Source organism: Anabrus simplex, chromosome 1 (assembly GCF_040414725.1).
Source record: "Anabrus simplex isolate iqAnaSimp1 chromosome 1, ASM4041472v1, whole genome shotgun sequence".
NCBI classification, from domain to species: domain Eukaryota; kingdom Metazoa; phylum Arthropoda; class Insecta; order Orthoptera; family Tettigoniidae; genus Anabrus; species Anabrus simplex.
Window position 1 is genome coordinate 1,061,270,232 of NC_090265.1, and position 19,766 is coordinate 1,061,289,997.

The 19,766-nt window shown below is 38.2% G+C and overlaps 2 protein-coding genes across 10 annotated transcripts in view; one reads left to right on the forward strand and one right to left on the reverse strand.

Moving 5' to 3' along the window:
• Positions 1 to 4,854, reverse strand: part of P5cr (Pyrroline 5-carboyxlate reductase) — a 127,499-nt gene extending 122,645 nt beyond the window's left edge. For 2 of the 3 annotated variants that reach the window (XM_067137114.2, XM_067137116.2), the window contains exon 1: positions 4,542 to 4,848. In XM_067137114.2, coding sequence (XP_066993215.2) covers positions 4,542 to 4,638 — 97 coding nt within the window. In that variant the 5' untranslated portion in view covers positions 4,639 to 4,848. Of the gene's footprint in view, positions 1 to 4,541 lie in introns of all 3 variants that reach the window. The other variant, XM_067137115.2, reaches the window with a different exon arrangement.
• Positions 4,855 to 5,247: 393 nt separating this feature from the next.
• The window catches only part of scrib (scribble), an 884,084-nt gene continuing 869,565 nt past the window's right edge, over positions 5,248 to 19,766 (forward strand). For all 7 annotated transcript variants that reach the window (XR_011017587.1, XM_067137118.2, XM_068225382.1 and 4 more), the window contains exons 1-2: positions 5,248 to 5,533; positions 5,646 to 5,763. Coding sequence is in view for 6 of the 7 variants with exons in the window: in XM_067137118.2 (XP_066993219.2) it covers positions 5,372 to 5,533; positions 5,646 to 5,763 (280 nt within the window). In the remaining variant the exon portion in view is untranslated. The remainder of the gene's footprint in view (positions 5,534 to 5,645; positions 5,764 to 19,766) is intronic.

Here is a 19,766-nt window from a genome sequence, read left to right on the forward strand (position 1 = left end):
TCTTCCTGCCAACATACTTCACTTATACCAACTACATCTAACTTTAGCCTATCCATCTCCCTTTTCAGATTCTCTAACCTACTACAACGATTCAAACTTCTAACATTCCACGCTCCGACTCGCAGAATGTCAGTATCCATCTTCCTGATGATCGCCTCCTCTCGTGTAGTCCCCACCCGGAGATCCGAATGGGGGACTAGTTTACCTCCGGAATATTTTACCCGGGAGGAAGCCATCATCAGTACATCCTTCATACAGAGAGAGCTGCATGTCCTTGGGAGGTAGTTACAGCTGTAGTTTCCCATTGCTTTCAGCCGTGCAGCAGTATCAACACAGCTAAGCCATGTTGAGTATTATTACAAGGCCGTATCAGTCAATCATCTAGACTGCCGCCCTTGCAACTACCGAAAGGTTGCTACCCCCCTTTCGATGAACCATTCGTTAGTCTGGTCTCTCAACAGATACCCATTCGATATGGTTGCACCTGCGGCTCGGCTATCTGCATCATTGGGACATGCAAGCCTCCCCACCGCGGCAAGGTCACATGGTTCGCAGAGGAGGAGTGAGAAATTAAGTCTACAAAAAAGAAAAGGCTTTTTGATGCTACAGTTTCCATAACATTCACACCAGTTGAGGTCAGTATCTTCTGCCCAGGATGTGATGAAAAGTATGAAGAACCTTTAAGTGAAGATTGGATTCAATGTAAAGACTGTAAACAGTGGTGGCATAATGCCTGTTCTAGCTATGAGACCACTGGCATGTTCAAATGTGAATCCTGTTATGTGCGCACGCATAGAAGACCTACTGCGCTCTCTTACAGGCATATGCCTCCAAGAGCGCATATTTCCCATATTTTACATTTTATATTATTTCTAGTATTTTATCATTTAAGTTGTATTTTGCTAATATGTATGTAGTTTCTTTCTCATGTTATGATGGTCCTAATGTTAAGTGCGCGCTCTTGGAGTACTGGTACTCTGCTAATCTACAGGCCAAGAGCTTTCGTCAGAATGCTTTACAATGTCAGCTGGTTCAGCCGTTCTCTCAAAATCAATGTAACAAAAATCAGCCTAGTGTTTGAAATATATAGACGATGATAATAATAATAATAATAATAATAATAATAATTCTCCGCATTCAGTTTAAACTACATTTCTATAATTTTAGATAACCTGTTATACCTATTATTTCATAATAATACGACAGTGTAGTTACACAGAATACCTCGTTTTTGTTTTATTATATAACATTTCATATTTCCGTGAAGAAGAATAAAGAATGGCTGAGGAAAGCAGCTGTGGATACTGTGGACGTGAGCAGGCATTGAGGAATATGACGGAAGAATTGGAGAGATAATTAGACGCCTAAAGGAACACAGAAATGAAGGTAGGTCTCCCTGTCTGCTCACTGTGCAAAAAAAAAAAAAAAAATCAGGAATGAGCCAGGTGTGGAAAGCCAGCCCTCTTTGCCATCACTCCATTATCTCATTGAAGGCCTCCCAACGATGGGAGAATGACCTAGAAAGTGATCCCAGTCAGATTCAAGAGGACTCTAGGGGTTCTTCTACTTTTGCAAAGTATCTGGAAGGACCAGCCTCGCTATCTAAGGCAAGCCAGACGAGCTTGAGTGGTTCAGTTTGCGTTCAGTTGGAGAGTTAGTCCTGTTGAGCGAGTGCTGCTGTGGAGCACTAAGTGCTGTGTGCAGAGTTGAGCAGCGCAGTATAACTAATACACTCTGGTCCGTGAAGTGAGTGCTTATTCTGTTCTGTCTGTCATCAAGGATTGGAGTCCCTCATGTGCCGCTGCTGTAAGTGAACTTGTGTCTATGCAGCAGCCCGAGATAAGTTGGCTAGGAACAGCATATGACACGCAGGATTTTTGAGAGATTGTGCAGGAGGAATAGACAGCTGTGTTTATGTTTTGTAGATCTAGAGAAAGCATATGACAGGGTACCAAGGGAAAAGATGTTCGCCATACTGGGGGACTATGGAAATAAAGGTAGATTATTAACATCAATCAAAGGCATTTATGTTGACAATTGGGCTTCAGTGAAAATTGATAGTAGATTGAGTTCTTGGTTCAGGATACAGGAGTTAGACAAGGCTGTAATCTTTCACCTTTGGTGTTCGTAGTTAACATGGATCATCTGCTGAAAGGTATAAAGTGGTAGGGAGGGATTCAGTTAGGTAGAAATGTAGTAAGCAGTCTGGCCTATGCTGATGTGTTGGTCTTAATGGCAGATTGTGCCGAAAGCCTGCAGTCTAATATCTTGGAACTTGAAAATAGGTGCAATGAGTATGATATGAAAATTAGCCTTTCCAAGAATAAATTTATGTCAGTAGGTAAGAAATTCAACAGAACTGAATGTCAGATTGGTGATACAAAGCTGGAACAGGTAGATAATTTCAAGTATTTAGGTTGTGTGTTCTCCCAGGATGGTAATATAGTAAGCGAGATTCAATCAAGATGCAGCAAAACCTAATGCAGTGAGCTCGCAGTTGCGATCAAAAGTATTCTGTAAGAAGGAAGTCAGCTCCCAGACAAAACTATCTTCACATCAGTCTGTTTTCATACCAACTTTGCTTTACGAGAGCGAAAGCTAGGTTGACTCAGGATATCTTATTCATAAGTTAGACTGGTAGCATTACTCTGGGATTTATTAACTAACTACTAATTGCTTACAATCCATGCAGTACACACATTTACACCAGTTTGCGCTCTCTCTGCTCTTGCTACTTAGTTGTACTACTATTAGTATCGCTTACAAATATGAAACAATCATACTACACACTCTTAAACAACTCTCGCTTATAGTCTGAATCAGTACGCATTTCTGTGTCCTGTGTGACGACATGTTGTGTGTTATGATAAAGAGACAGGGAGAGGATGAAACCTCGTGTTGGCTCATAGTATACTCCTGTCTAATAACACCAAGGCTTAATGCCTCCATCTGACAGACAGACCACCCTCAACAGTGCCATATGCCCTCACTCCATATGAGCAATGCAGAAAGGTCTGGAATGAAACCCAGGCTTTTGGCAAGGAATCTAGTGATTAGGAATTGTACACCACCACTTCTCCTACCCTGCTGACCAACATAAAGATAACTAAATATTTTCTCACCAATGGGACTTAAACTGGCTAACGATAGTGTCAGACACCTTAAAAATCATGGCAACCCGGTGAGTTTGTTAATGTTAATGTATTCACACGTTTAGGCCTTTTCAAATTGTGAAATTACCAGCATTTTGCTCCAGTGTGGCCGTGGGCTTTTCAGCTGGATTGTCACATTTCTCCAAGATGCTGGCAGCCAGTGCGCTACTGAGACACCGCTGCAAGGTTCCTTTGTACGATAATGCTCTACCATCTGAGCCAATCAGTCTGAGCTCTCTGGGAACTAGGAAGACAGACTACCCTTATATTACAAGGCGACAGCAGTTTTTCTAGACTAAAATCAAACTAACTTACATTTTCATTTTCCAAGCTAAGGCTTTTAGTTTTTATACCATATCAAAGAGCAATTTGAATGTTTACCAAATTTGTCATGAGAGTACTTTTCCTCATTTATCCCTCTCAGAGTTTGCTCATTCATAACAACTTCCTTGCTTAATTATATCTATGACCAGTGTTCATGTTGCTGCCACTGGTATCACTGTCGTGATTATACAGTAAGCAGATGTGTTTTACAGCAGTCCAAATGACCTCACATCCACACTTTGCAGCAGTCAGCAGCGCAGTGTGTAACCACAAGTCAGTGAGCAGGTGGCCAAATAAGAGATGTGAAATATGAAAACGTTGTACAGTGGCTTGAAGAAGATACGAGTGATGTGGAAGAAGGGGGGGGACAACAAAATAGAAAGTAACCATAACACTAATACTGAGAGAGAAGCCAAGGATGAAGCAGTGGTATTTAAGCACCAGCAACTGAACATGTATGTTCGGAGTATTTTTATTTGAAGAGATGCAAATGGTTTGTTCAATATTTTATCCTCCAGAATAACAATATTAACTGGTCTCCGAGACCTCGCGTTTACATTAGTGTTGCAGATAATCTACTGTACGTCCACTGGTTGGTTTTTTTTTTACAATTTGCTTTACGTTGCACCGACACAGATAGGTCTTATGGCGACGATGGGATAGAAAAGGCCTAGGATTGGGAAGGAAGCGGCCGTGGCATTAATTAAGGTACAGCCCCAGCATGTTCCTGGTGTGAAAATGGGAAACCATCTTAAGGGCTGCCGACAGTGGGATTCGAACCCACTATCTCCCGGATGCAAGCTCACAGCTGCGCGCCCCTAACCGCACGGCCAGCTCGTCCGGTACGTCCACTGTTAAGAGTTAAGTACTGTGTAGCGAAGAATTAGAATTAGTCTTGATCCTGCCGCACTAAAAGAGTATACCGGTATATTACAAAGCTCATTATCATAATTATGTATTGTTTAACTTTATCATCGCAATGTAACCCTCTCCCCAGCATCCAATTTGGTTATCTGATTTTCTCCAAGACTTGACGTAAACTCTAAAAAATATCGGAGAACTTACCTGATTTTATCAAACCGCCCCCTATGGCCCAGGCCATATTTCCCGCTCCAATGAAACCTATGTTGCCAGATACGATACCGTTCCCGTCAGCTGCCATCACCTGAAATCTTGCTGAATAACAGCAAATTTCAAATATGTTACAAATTGGGCTTATTTTTGTAGCAATAATTCCACTACTCTGTGATGATCTTCACATCTGACAGTAGGACGCACTGTACCTGTTCCTTATCTTGACAACACCTGGCCTTTTATATACTATATTTATCACCAATCACTGGCAGTCGTGGTAGGGAGCACCCATTCGGTACATTTCTTACCATTCAGCACTAATCCATAGAGATTAAATGTGGTTGATAGTTGCTAGGATACGCTATCGATCAAGTTTGATATTAGAAAGATGCGTTCATTTACAAGTTTTTAGGTGATTTTTGAAACCATATATGCATGCTTGATTATCAGGAATCTGATTTTACAACAATTATTAACTTCTGAATCCCAAAACATTTCCTCTTTGCATGTAGTACCTTCTTTCTATAGGAAATGTACATCAGGGAGTAAAGAATTCTTTACTGTACACGCAATAATATTCCATGTTACTACTAATACATAATCTGTCCACGAGAGAGCGTCGGCAACGTTTGAGTACGGCAAGAGGTGCCTGGTGTTATGACGTCATACTCATGCACTCAGTAGTTTTCGTGTTCAAATGTGGGGTGGGTGTTTAGACGATTATACGGATGCTACAGTTTTGTGAATTCTTTTTGTGTTTTCTATTGTGGTAGTGAGTGTAACAGGATATAATGCGTAGTGTTACCGCATCGTGAAGAGTCATGTTTCGTTGTATCCCAATTTTTAAAGGTTGTAATCGGCAAGTGGAATATGTTGACAAGCGTCACTGTTCACTACCGAGTGTTCCCGAAGACATCTTGCGATATTCGCGAAGTCTGGAAGAACTACTGTTGGATGCAAATCATATTCGGGATCTTCCAAAGGTAAGGTAAAAGGTGCACAACTCTACGAGGTCATTTCAATAAATTTGCTTCATGGTGAAGTGAATTGGGAGGGACCATTGATATGACATTTGTGTGTGTCTCTCTCTTTCAGAATTTCTTTCGGCTCCATCGGTTGAGAAAATTGGGATTAAGTGACAATGAAATACATCGCCTACCTCCAGACATTCAAAATTTTGAGAATTTGGTTGAATTGGATGTTTCCAGAAATGGTAAGATCCTTACATTTTTATGTGCAGTACCTAGACATAACTCTCGTGGATACAGTACACATCCACCAGATGTCAGTTTGGCACGAGCAGTTGTTTACATCTTGAAGAAGTGGACTGCATTGCTTTGCAGTTGTTGATTACTCCTAATCTAGTTCAAATTTATTTTCTTTCTTTTTCCTGGAGAATTCGTATTTATGATTTGATATATACGGACTACCTGGTTATTCGTTTATTCACTCCGAAAAGAGTAATCGATCTATTTTCGGATTATTTATATCACACATTGCAAAGTGAAATCAGTCAATAAACCATGGGCCATAATTACCGCCCCGCCCCCTGAAAGCCGTAAACGCCGTAAGATAATGGGATGAAACCAATGACTTCATTGTTATTTAAATGTTATAATTCAGCCCTTTATAGGAGTGGGAATTTCATAGTTTCATATTATACCTTCTTTCGTATTTAATCTTAAATTTATCGAATAAATTGCAGTACATTGGAAAATGTATTAACCTGGACCTGTAACAAAAACTTGAGATCACAGAGAGATACTAACTTAACCACACCTTTAAAGGTAAACAAATTGTTTCATGGAAGCTCTTTCTGCTATGAATTAGGTCATCGTCAGAAACAGACTCCCAGAACAAGAATGTTAAGAAGTATTCTGAATTGTGTTGTGAATTTTGGCATGTTTGTATTTTACCTCCCTGTTGGTCTTGAATGAGAAGGGTTTGTCCTCTGCAGTTGGTGTGAACTACGGCTGTTTTGGTGTGTGTGTGTGTGTGTGTCCATGTCCTATGCAGCATTCTAAAGGTCAACTAAGGCATATCCTCTGTTTTGCTCCAGTAGCGTACCTGATGTATTCTATGTACTGTACTACTGTATTTTAAAATTAGGGTTAATTTGTCTGATGCTGAATTTGGGCCATTCACTGGATATGCTATGCTGGTGTGCTATGTGTGTGCACACTAGATGTTATGTTTGGGTTGAATTTTGCTACGAGTTGTTTCTTGTTCTTAATAGAAGCCCGATATTGGCCTACTATGGGTTCGGATTTAAGGCGGTGAAGTGTATGTCCCCCCAAAATATGCAATATTAGGGGTAATTTTTAGTGATTTTTTTTTTTTTTTTTTTTTTTTTTTTTTTTTTTTTTTTTTTTTTTTTTTGAAGTCAGCAAACTAGTCCGCTTAAAATAGGAAACCATAGAATGTCATTTTCAAGACTACGAGTGTGGGATTAGTACACACGTTCTAGGGTCCAGCTATACATTCCATAGTTCTTAACAGCGTGAGCTATGGTGATCGGTGATGTTGTTTTATTGGATGTTTTGTCATTTTGCTATGCCAAGTACCAGTATGCTAGCGCTGTAGTTCAGAAATTCCTTCATCCTTTCAAACCCCAGTTAACAGAAAACAATGCAATGTAGTACCTATTAAAGTCTTGAGCGATGTGGGACTACTTTACTGGGATGTCACATGAGCAACCAGAAACAAACAATTGCTGAGCTGTTTCTTAGAATTCTTGCCAAAAAAAAAAAAAAAAAAAAAAAAAAAAAAAAGCAGTGGTGCTCGTAGAAACAGCCACCTCCCCTTCCCTCAACAAGTGTTGGCTACTGTATAGTATTGTCATACATTCAGAGTTCACTGCATGTGCATCACATTGCAGGATAGGAAAGCATATTCTGTGATAAACTCAAAAATAACTTTTATTGTGTGTATTGGTCCAGGGATCAGCCTGTGCCATCCCTGGACCTCAAGAAAGGAACAAAAGACGGCGCGAGCAATGGAATGCAACTTAATGGAGTCCTGTTTACAACCAGTAAATACGTATACATATTTCTTGCTAGTAACGATGGTATTTCTTAATCAACCTCTGATTTGAGACTTGAGTAAAATCAGTGATTATCTTCCATTTGTGACAAATATTGCAGTGATATTTCGTGGATCAACATCATTCACATAACCGTTTATCACAAGAGTAGCATATTGTAGTATTTTTTTTACTTGTTCTCCTGCCCTTTCATTCATCACTGTAGGCCACATTCCAATATAGGCTACTGCTGTTCAGCTATAATGCAGGGGGAGGTATGTAATTGCATTATATCGGACTTTTGACAACTTTTGTGCATAGTTATAGTGCGGATATGATTGGGATTGTTATTTTAAGGGTTCTAACCCCAAGATCATATATGCGATGACAGAATGTCTTTTTGTTCTGGTTTTTGGCTATAGTGGTTTCTCTTGTTGTATTATTTTGTGTCGCAGGCTGTAATTGAATGTGTGCTTGTGAACATTTTTAAACTGCCACCTACTTTATGGTGCATAGTTCTTCACTACAAGAATTTTGCTTTATCTTTCTTTGCCAGTTTTTCCCATATAGGGCCTATCAGATCTATCCTGTGAGTGAGTATTGGCAAGATTTTTCTCTCTAATAGGTGCATAGCTGTTTTTAAGGATATATACTGTAAATTGATAATGTCATACCGTACATTGCTGTCACTGTTCGGTCTTTGATATGTAATCTGAACATCCCTGTAGTGTATAGAGTGATTCCCAGGTATTTAAATTCATTTACTATTTCAACTTTGCCCTCTTTGTATTGTAGCTTGTCTTCTGCTACAGTGTGTCTGCCTTTTTGGAAAACTGTCTGTAAGGTTTTTGCCCACTTTATTTTCAGGCTGGCCAATTTGTCTTCACTTGTGATATCCCTCTCACCTCCAGTATTCTTGTGTTACATCTGTTTTATTTATTTTGTGCTCAGAGCCAGAAGTACCTACATATGGCCACAGTCCAGTTAATGATTTAGAAGAGTTGTGATACCTGACTGTAATGTTTTCTGTTTATGGTTATTGCTCAAGATTCAGTCTTTAGATAGAAGTTTCAAATTTGTATGCAGTTTACCAATTGGTGAAGGCTTATCAGGCTTCTTTCTTTTAATCTGTAGGCCTACTGTTCTGAGTTTATGATAGAACGTTTGTACCATAAATAGTTATTCTTAGCCCTGAAAGATCTTAAGATCTTACGTGATGAGCTACTATTATTTTGTTTGGTCAGAATGTGTGGTATAGGCCTACCATTTCAGATCTAAGGGATCTTTCAAATCACAGTTTTGTACTAATTACAGTTACATAGTTTTCAATAAGTAGAGGCTACCAGGCCAATGTGGGGCTAATCATGTAAAATCGATAGAACCATGTGATGCCTTACCATCTTTGCAACCCATCATTGTTGGCATTTTATGTTTCATCTTTCCTTTAATATAATAAGTTTAACAGTAAGCAAGGGCAGCTGGTACAAGGTCAGTTTTCACATTCACGGGTCAAAGTTATGGGGTGTCTTTTCTAAGTTTAATCACATAATTTGCACTGTAACTGCCACAACGTAGAAAAGCAGTGACCTGGCAAGTTGCCTAAATTGTTTGGGTTGCATAGCTGTATGCTTGCATTTTCGCATCAGGCAAACGCTAGGGCTGTACCTTCATTAATGCCACGGTTGCTACCTTCCTAATCCTGGCCCTTTCCCATCCTTCCATCGTTGAAAACTTTGTAGTACAACAATTAAAACACTAGCAAAGTAATAATAGAGGTAGCCATTCTCTATTTCCGAATCAGTCACCACTGATCTGCATTTAGGACAGTTGCCCAGATCTGTTGTAGCCTATACCTAGTCTTTTCTTTAATAATTGCAATGAATTTGGAAATTTATTGAACATCTTCCTTGAAAATTGTTCCAAACCCTCACTCCTCTTCCTATAAACAAATATTTGCCCCAATTTGTCCTCTTGAATTCCAACTTTCATATTCATATTTGGGTCTTTCCTACTTTTTAAACCCTGCTCACACATTTGTTTACTAATGTCATAATATGCTTACAATATTGTGTTTTTAATTCCACCTTTTCAATACAATTGATTTTATATTGTTAGAAAATCATTATGCTACAACACTATTTTATAGGGACATGTTTCGCTTGATTTCAAGCATCCTCAGCCTATGTAATCTTCTCAAGGTTAAGACCTGTCATTGTTAATTTGCTTTGACGAATTTGTGTTTAATTATAATTCTAAAATTAAGTAGTAAAATACATAAACATAGGAATTTGTGAACACATTGGTTGTTTAACAATATGAATGACTGTACTAAAATTCTAATATCCGTTAATTCTAAAGACATTGACGTTCAAAACACAGTAATATCTTCAGAATGTTGAACATTTGGCTTCTTTTTTTTTTTCCCCCTCCCAAAGTTCTAGTTTATTAAAAACAATTGTAATTTGACTTCTATGTTAAAATTTGAGTCATAATTTTTGTTAAAACTTATTGGTGTCTGAAGATTAAAATCTTGGATACGTTGGAATTTTGCTTCAGGTATTAATTTTGAGGCATGCTACTGTAATTTATTAGTTTTGAACAGTAAAATGCTGAATTAGGTAGTTTCATGGAACTAGTCTTGTTTTGACGATCAGATTTTTCTTTTGGTAATAGTTTGTATTTATGAGGGTTTAGTCAAAAGGGACGTCATTTCAAAATTTTGAGGTGTTGATTTGTTTCTTATTTCACAATATTTGAATGATGGTGCATCCCTTCGACTGTTACTACAAAACCTCATGGTATTTGTTATATTACTGTGATTGTTGGGAGGAAAAAAAAAATTTAGCCAACAACAGATAAGTCATCGTAATGTAACAAATACCACGAGGTTTTGTAGTAACAGTCGAAGGGACGCACCATCATTAAAATATTGTGAGATAAGAAACGAATAAACACCTCAAGATTTTGGATTGACGTCCCTTTTGACTAAACCCTCATAAGTACAAACTACTACCGAAAGAAAAATCTGATCGTCAAAACAAGACTAGTTCCATGAAACTACCTAATTCAGCATTTTACTGTTCAAAACTAATAAATTACAGTAGCATGCCTCAAAATTAATACCTGAAGCAAAATTCCAACGTATCCAAGATTTTAATCTTCAGACACCAATAAGTTTTAACAAAAATTACGACTTAAATTTTAACATAAAAGTCAAATTACAATTGTTTTTTTAATAAACTAGAACTTTGGGAGGGAAAAAAAAATTTCAACATTTTGAAGATATTACTGTGTTTTGGACATCAATGTCTTTAGGATTAACGGATATTCCAATTTTAGTATAGTCATTCATATTGTTAAACTATCATTGTGTTCACAATTCCTATGTTTATGTATTTTACTACTTAATTTTAGAATTATAATTAAACACAAATTTGTCAAAGCAAATTAACAATGACAGGTCTTAACCTTGAGATGATTACATAGGCTGAGGATGCTTGAAATCAAGCGAAACATGTCCCTATAAAATAGTGTTGTAGCATTGTGATTTTCTAACAACATAAAATCAATTGTATTGAAAAGGTGGAATAAAAACACAATATTGTAAACGTATTATAGCAAATTTCAGTACGGGTCTACACATGAGATTAAGTACAGGTAATACTAATGTCATTCCACGCCATCTCTCCACTGACAGCTAAAAACATACCATGTACTTGAAAATTGTATGACAGATACCTTAAGGTTCTACCTATTCAGTACAACTTACAGCCTAATCTTAGAACCCCAAAGTATCTGTCATACGATTTTCAAGTAATACTCTATCAATACAGACTCAAAATGAATTTTATAATATGCAACATACCCCTTAATCAAGCAGCTCGCCATCTTTCTCCCAAGTCTTCCCAGCCTAAACTTTGTAGCATTTTTGTAATGCTACTCCTTTGTCAGAAATCACCCGGAACAAATAGAGTTGCTCGTCTTCGTTTTTTTTTCTTCTTTTTTTTCTTTTTTTTCTTTTTTTCTGTTCTTAAATCGAGTAATCCTGGTAGAGTACTATACAATGGAACCATGCTCTAATTGAGATCTTACCAGAAACTGTCCTGCTCCATGGTTAAAGGGTTAGTGGGCTGGCATTTGGTCACAGGGGTCCCGGGTTCGATTCCCGACAGGGTCGGGAATTTTAACCGTCATTGGTTAATTTCGCTGGCACAGGGGCTGGGTGTATGTATCGTCTTCATCATCATTTCATTCTCATCACAACGCGCAGGTTGCCTACGGGAGTCAAATACAAAGACCTGCACTTGGCGAGCCGAACATGTCCTCGGACACTCTCAGCACTAAAAGCCATATGCCATTTCATTTTTACCAGAAACTTATATGTCCTCTCCTTTACATCCTTACTACAGCCCCTAAATACTCTCGTAATCATGTGCAGAGATCTGTACCTTTATTTACAATCCTGTTGATGTGATTACCCCAATGAAGATCTGTCCTTATATGGACACGTAGGTACTTACAGTGATCCGCATAAGGAATGTTCGCCCCAACAGTGTAGTAATTAAAACTGAGAGGACTTTTCCTATTAGTGAACCTTACACATGACTTTTAACCCTGTTTATCATATTGCCTGCTGTCCATCTCACAACATTGTGAAATATTCAGTCACTCTTTTTGTCTGGACCAATTGTACTCAATTTTGCCAGTCTCCCATGATCTACCCTATCAGTGCATTAGATAGAATCTGAAAGAACATAATTTATCATGTAGTCCCTATGATTCTTCTTATAGTTACTAAGATTTGAAAGACAATAGTCTCTTTTCATTGTTAGGATGTTGAAATGCAAAAAAACTTTTTTATTAGTACTGTAACCATTTCCTGATGATATTTAAATTCATTCACGTATCACATCACTCCACTTCCTTGTGGTCATTTAACTTGTGATTACCCTTAGCCATAGTAAGATATCCTTTAATCGGGATTGACTACTAATCAGTGGTCCTCATTGAAGTGTTCACTTGGTCAGCTACCATAATAAAATTTCAAAAAGTGTAGAACACTCAAGGCCTGGAAGCTGGGGTTCAGTTCTGAGGGCTGGAACAGAGTTCGTTCAGTGTCGTGAGACCATCTGAGGAGCTGTCTCATGTGAGAAGACAGCGGTCTGGTCACGAAAGCTAAGCAGTACAGCTGAGGATTTCACAGTTGCTCATATAGGCCTATATTGCAGCCTTTTGAGATTACAGTACTGGTAGTATTCTTGAAACATGTTTCTCAGGTGAATAAGCCCCCATGACATGGACTGCCTGAAATCAAGAAACAATCTGTGGCTAGCATCAAATAAGAAAATCTATTTTGACACTAGCAGCTGAGAGGAACTCAGTTTTTTTTTATTTTTTTTAATTTTTTTATGAGTTTGTCTAAGAATTCTCAATTTCCAGTTTTGACCATGATTGGGAAAGAAGTGTGTTCCATTCATCCATACTCATTTCAGAACTGACTTCAGGAAGTCTTTTTTATTTTTGTGTATTAGTATGTGAAGTGTTCCTTGAGTTGTCTGTGCTCCCCTTTTTTCCACTGACCATAGAGCTAGTGTGTCCACATTCTGGAAAGTCAGGGGGGAAAATTTTGGTCAGGGAAATAGACAAAAAATTTGGAAAGTCAGGGAAATCTTTCCCAATGATGAATTTGAGGGGATATTTTTAGGCTCTAGTCTGTTGTAACCCCGGCTATTGTAGCATTTCTTTTTCAGATATTTTTCACAAGAAGTGCGTAACAATTCTACAATTTTTGTTGTGCCCTAGTGTCATTTCTTTCAACCATTTTTATGTTATTCTTTTTTATTTCAGTTCTAGGATGCTTTCTTGAAACTCATGACTAGAACCTGGATTTCCATGCACTATCAAATCTCAAAATATGCATGCATTGGGCAAAATATGATAAAAAAAACTGGAAAATATGCACTATCAAAATTCAGTTCCTTTTGAAACATTGTACAAAATCTAACATCTGCAAATTGTCTTCATTTAAGCTCATTCTTTTATCTGTCAGCACATTTTTAAGCACAGAAAATTACCTTTCTACGTCACAAGAAGTGACGTGCATACTTAAATGAAGACATCTGGGACAAAATGAGGTAAAATTGTACGTCTTTGCATTTTTCACCACAATACGTTTTTTATAAGCTTGACGAATTCAAAATCAGGATTTGAACGGATCACTGTTCAGCTTATCTCTAGCTGCCGTAGCTACTTCTCCGTGCGATGTTTGCATAGGATGATGTCTTCAAAAACTTCTAAAGATTGAAGCTGCAATAACAAAGACTTGTTCCAGGTAGGAATTTACAGGATAACAACGAAAGGTTCAGTGCAAATCCAAGGTTTTTAAGCTGCTATCTCGGCAACATGGTCTCGCAGAGACAGAATTGTGGTACTGGTACTGTAAAAATTTTGTCTATTTCATCTAACATAGAAAAAAAAGAGCCAATTAATGTTCACTTTATAGCAATTTATTACTGGGGCACCTTAGAATGTCTTTCTTTGCAAAGAATACCTCTACTTCATCTCCACTTGAAGATACGCAGCCAAGAGTTAGCACTACATCCACAGCTACAAAGGAATTAGCAGTGCCAGGAACAAGTCAAAGGAGTTTAAAAACTTGCAATGTGAATAAAGATAATGTTATATCAGCTGAAGCCATATGGGCGCTCCAGGTTGTCACTGGAAAGATGTTTGTCAACTCTTGTGTTGAAACCTCCGTAGCATTCAAAACAATGTTCACAGACAGTAAAATTGCCTAAAACTTTACTCTGAGCAAGACTAAGGCTTCCTAATTTATAAATAATGAATTAACCCCATATTTTAAAGAAAGTTTGCAAAATGACTTAAAAACAGTGCTCTGGCTACATTGTTTTGATGAATCTTTGACAAATTTGTCCAAAGAGGACAAATGGACTTGTGTGTAAGATTAGGGATATAAATCTTCAAAAGTTGCAACAAGGTATTGGAATAGTGTATTTTTAGGTAGGACAACTGCGGATCACTTATTACATAGGTTTATACATGGACTGTCCGTACCTTTAGGCAATATTTTGCAAGTCTCAATGGATGGGCCGAATGTTAACCTAAGTTTTATTTAAAAACTTGAAAATCATTTGCAAGTGCTAAACTCCGAGGCCAAATCTGTTCTTAATATATGGGCATATGCACTTTGCATACAGTGAATTGAGCCATGAGAACTGGGATCTCCAAAATTAACTGGGATCTTTTTAATTTTCTTACATCTCTGCACAATCCTTTTAAAGATAGCCCTGCTTGACGTTCTAAATATATAGACATGACAACAAGAACCGCCTTTCCTTACAAGTTCACTGTAATAAGATGGTTGGAAAATGGATGCTGTATTGATCAAGCTCTTGAAATATATGATCACATTTACAAATCTGTGAAGGAGTACACTGACAAAAAACCAACAAAAACCTTCAATATCTTTCAGAAGCTGTGAAGAATCCACTACTTAGGGCAAAATTAAGTGTTTTTAGAAGTATTTTGCCAGATGTAGAATCTTTCCTCAGAAAATTTCGAAGTCAGAAACCTATGGTGCCTATGACTGATTTGTCTTCAAATTTGTAAACTGTTTTGAATATAGACCTAGACTAATTGGAATTCATTATATTCGCCTGCATTAGAAACACAGGTTAATTACTTTTGATCTCAAGAGTGCTTTAAATCCACACGAAACAGTGTTAGGTTGCTGTAGTAAAATAATTTTATTTTGATATTTGAATTACTCTCTTAATAAGGTAGTTGTACATTGTTCCTTGGAAATGGTAAGATAAAGGTATAAGTTAGGCATACATGTTTAAACGATTTATATACTGTATAAGGTGTCTAGCAATGTAATTGTTTTTCCTTAAATAATAGAGAAAAAGGAAGTGGAGAGAGAATTATGCCAGCTCTGGGAATAGCAAAGGCTGGATATATATATTTTATTTATTTTTTATTTTATTTTTTAATTTTTTTATATTTTTTTGAGACATGCTGTTCGGTGGATTAACTTGCTGTCCACTTTTCGTGAGTCAGGGAAATTTTTATTAACAGGTCAGGGAAACTTGAGAGAACATTTCTATTTGTTAAGATCGATAAACGGATTTGTATTTTCTGTTGAATTTTCCTACTTCACGCCACGCGCAAATATCAGAGGCGCATGCCTTTTACTTTTTTCTTCTCTGAAATCGGTAGCCGACGACTGCTTGTAACGCGTCTTCGCTGTGTTATTAGTCTTACAATAAGAATTAATTCCGATCGATACGATGAATTCTCTGCCACTGACGCAGAAAGAATTGTTGAATATTTCCTAAACGGCTGAAATACTGCATGTATAGCATAATTCAGTGAAGGTAGTCGGAGACGTTTATGGGCGCCTTGTTCTTCCGAATTACTACTCTGTGTCTTTTTTGTTTGTAATTTAGGAGCCAGAAGGACAGAGCCATTCCACTCGGAATGAAACTTTGGAAGTACAGTATAAGGAGTGTAAATGCAAAGGCCACCACAATAGTGCAGGTCTATATGCCTACTAGTTCAGCGGATGATGAAGAAATTGAAAGAATATATGAGGAGATAGAAGATTTAATTCAATATGTAAAAGGTGACGAGAATCTAATTGTGATGGGAGACTGGAATGCGGTGGTAGACCAAGGAAGAGAAGGTAGTACAGTAGGAGAATTTGGATTGGGACAAAGGAACGAAAGAGGAAGTCGGCTGGTTGAATTCTGCACTGATCATAATTTAGTCCTTGTCAATACTTGGTTCAAACACCACAAACGACGGCTGTATACGTGGACGAGACCTGGAGACACTGGAAGGTATCAAATAGACTTCATTATGATTAGGCAGAGATTCAGAAACCAGGTGGTGGATTGCAAAACTTTCCCAGGAGCAGACGTGGACTCTGACCACAACTTGTTGGTCATGAAATGCCATCTGAAGTTGAAGAAATTGAAGAAAGGAAAGAATGCCAAAAGATGGGATCTAGACAAGTTGAAAGAAAAGAGTGTAAGGGATTGTTTCAAGGAACATGTTGCACAAGGACTAAATGAAAAGGCTGAAGGAAACACAATAGAGGAAGAGTGGAGAGTCATGAAAAATGAAGTCAGTAGGGCTGCTGAAGAAATGTTAGGAAGGAAGAAAAGATCAACTAAGAATCAATGGATAGCTCAGGAGATACTAGACCTGATTGATGAACGACGAAAATACAAGAATGCTAGAAATGAAGAGGGCAGAAAAGAATACAGGCGATTAAAGAATCAAGTGGATAGAAAGTGCAAGGTAGCTAAGGAAGAATGGCTGAAGAAGAAGTGCAAGGATGTCGAAGACTGTATGGTCGTGGGAAAGGTAGACGCTGCATACAGGAAAATCAAGGAAACCTTTGGAGAAAGGAAATCTAGGTGCATGAATATTAAGAGCTCAGATGGAAAGCCACTTCTAGGGAAAGAAGACAAAGCAGAAAGATGGCAGGAGCATATCCAACAGTTGTATCAAGGTAACGATGTAGATAATTTGGTTCTGGAACATGAAGAGGCTGTTGATGCTGATGAAATGGGAGACCCAATTTTGAAGTCAGAGTTTGACAGAGCTGTGAGTGACCTAAATAGGAATAAGGCACCTGGAATTGATGATATTCCCTCTGAACTACTGACTGCCTTAGGAGAAACCAGCATGGTAAGGTTATTTCATTTAGTGTGCAAGATGTATGAGACAGGGGAAGTCCCATCCGATTTTCGGCAGAATGTTGTTATACCTATTCCCAAGAAAGCCAATGCTGACAGGTGTGAAAACTACCGCACCATTAGTTTAGTATCTCATGCCTGCAAAATTTTAACACGTATTATTTACAGAAGAATGGAAAAACAAGTTGAAGCTGAGTTGGGAGAAGATCAATTTGGCTTCAGAAGAAATGTAGGAACACGTGAAGCAATCCTGACTTTACGTCTGATCTTATAGAGGATCGAATCAAGAAGGACAAGCCCAAGTACATGGCATTCGTAGATCTAGAAAAGGCATTCGATAATGTTGATTGCAACAAGCTATTTTATGATTCTGAGGATGATAGGGATCAGATACCGAGAACGAAGAATTATCTACAACCTGTATAAAAATCAGTCTGCAGTGATAAGAATCGACGGCTTTGAAAAAGAAGCAGCAATCCAGAAAGGAGTGAGGCAAGGCTGAAGTTTTTCCCCTCTCCTTTTCAATGTTTACGTAGAACAGGCAGTAAAGGAAATCAAAGAGAAATTTGGAAAGGGAATCACAGTCCAAGGAGAGGAAATCAAAACCTTGAGATTTGCCGATGATATTGTTATTTTATCTGAGACTGCAGAAGATCTCGAGAAGTTGCTGAATGGTATGGATGAAGTCTTGGGTAAGGAATACAAGATGAAAATAAATAAGTCCAAAACAAAAGTAATGGAGTGCAGTCGAACGAAGGCAGGTGATGTAGAAAATATTAGATTAGGAAACGAAGTCTTAAAGGAAGTAGATGAATATTGTTACTTGGGTAGTAAAGTAACTAACGATGGCAGAAGTAAGGAGGACATAAAATGCAGACTAGCACAAGCAAGGAAGAGCTTTCTTAAGAAAAGAAATTTGATTACTTCAAACATTGATATCGGAATGAGAAAGATGTTTTTGAAGACTTTCGTGTGGAGCGTGGCCTTATATGGAAGTGAAACATGGACGATAACTTGCTCAGAAAGAAATGAGAATAGAAGCTTTTGAAATGTGGTGTTACAGAAGAATGCTGAAGCTGAGATGGATAGATCGAATCACGAATGAAGATATACTGAATCGAATTGGTGAGAGGAGATCGATTTGGCTAAATTTGACGAGAAGAAGAGATAGAATGATAGGACACATCTTAAGACACCCAGGACTTGTTCAGTTGGTTTTTGAAGGAAGTGTAGGTGGTAAGAATGGTAGGGGTAGACCAAGGTATGAATATGACAAGCAGATTAGAGCAGATGTAGGATGCAATAGTTACGTAGAAATGAAAAGGTTAGCACAGGATAGGGTGGCATGGAGAGCTGCATCAAACCAGTCTATGGACTGATGACTCAAACACACAAATGCAAAGGATAAACTGCGATTTCATCTCGTGCTAATATGCATATCTGCATGGTATAACAGTTGCATTTGAGGTTCAGTGTAAGATTTCTTGTTATTTTTATGTGATTAATTCGTTTGTAACAGATTTTGATGGGCGCGCACTCATTTTGATTTAACCGACCCAAGCACTCCCATTACACTCGCTCATCATTCTGGAAGGACGGAGACTATTTAATTATTCGATCTGTAGTGACAGCAAAAGCAATCCCTGTATGCTACAATGAAGTTCGAATAAAACACAAAAATAATACAGTAGATAAATAGTGATATTGGTTTCCCCTCTCATTAGCCCTAGCTACTTCTACGGTTTTCACAGATGCCAAGATTCGGGAATTTTGTCCTGAAAGGATTCTTTTTCGCGTCGGTTAATTTGCTGTCACAAGTGAGGCTCACTTTGGCATGTTCAGATAAGCTCACCGGACAAAAGAATAGTCACCTCTGGATAAATCATTACTAGCATCACTTAATACCATGTAACTCCGCCTTTGGACTTGGTAACTGTCTGGATTCGGTTAGGAAGTGAGTACAAGGTTGTGCAGGTACGTCGCATCCAAGTTAAGCCATTCACTGAGGATTTAATCCGCAATTTTCCGCCAAATTGCGGGGATGCTCATGTCGGCGTTTTACTCGCTGTTCCAACATGTCCCACAGATTTTCAATGGAGTTCAAGTCAGGTGATTTTGCAGGCCAATCGTGATGTAATAGGGTGGGAAAGTCTTCATAAAACCGGTCACATATGTGTCCAGCCCGATGAACTTTGCTGTTATCTTGAAAAATCAGGGTATGAATAGCATATTCATCATGCAGATGTTGATTAAAAGGCAACACCTGATCATCGAGAGTGTTAAAATAAATATGCTTGTTCATGTTAGTGGCCACCTCACTGAGCGAGCCCAAACTATGATACGAAAAATGCTCCCAAATCATCACAGACACACATCCGTGTTGAACCTCACCTTGCATACATCCAGGATGAAATGCTCCTTTGGTCATCGGTGCACTCGACGACGTGTATCATTGGAATACAGGTAAAA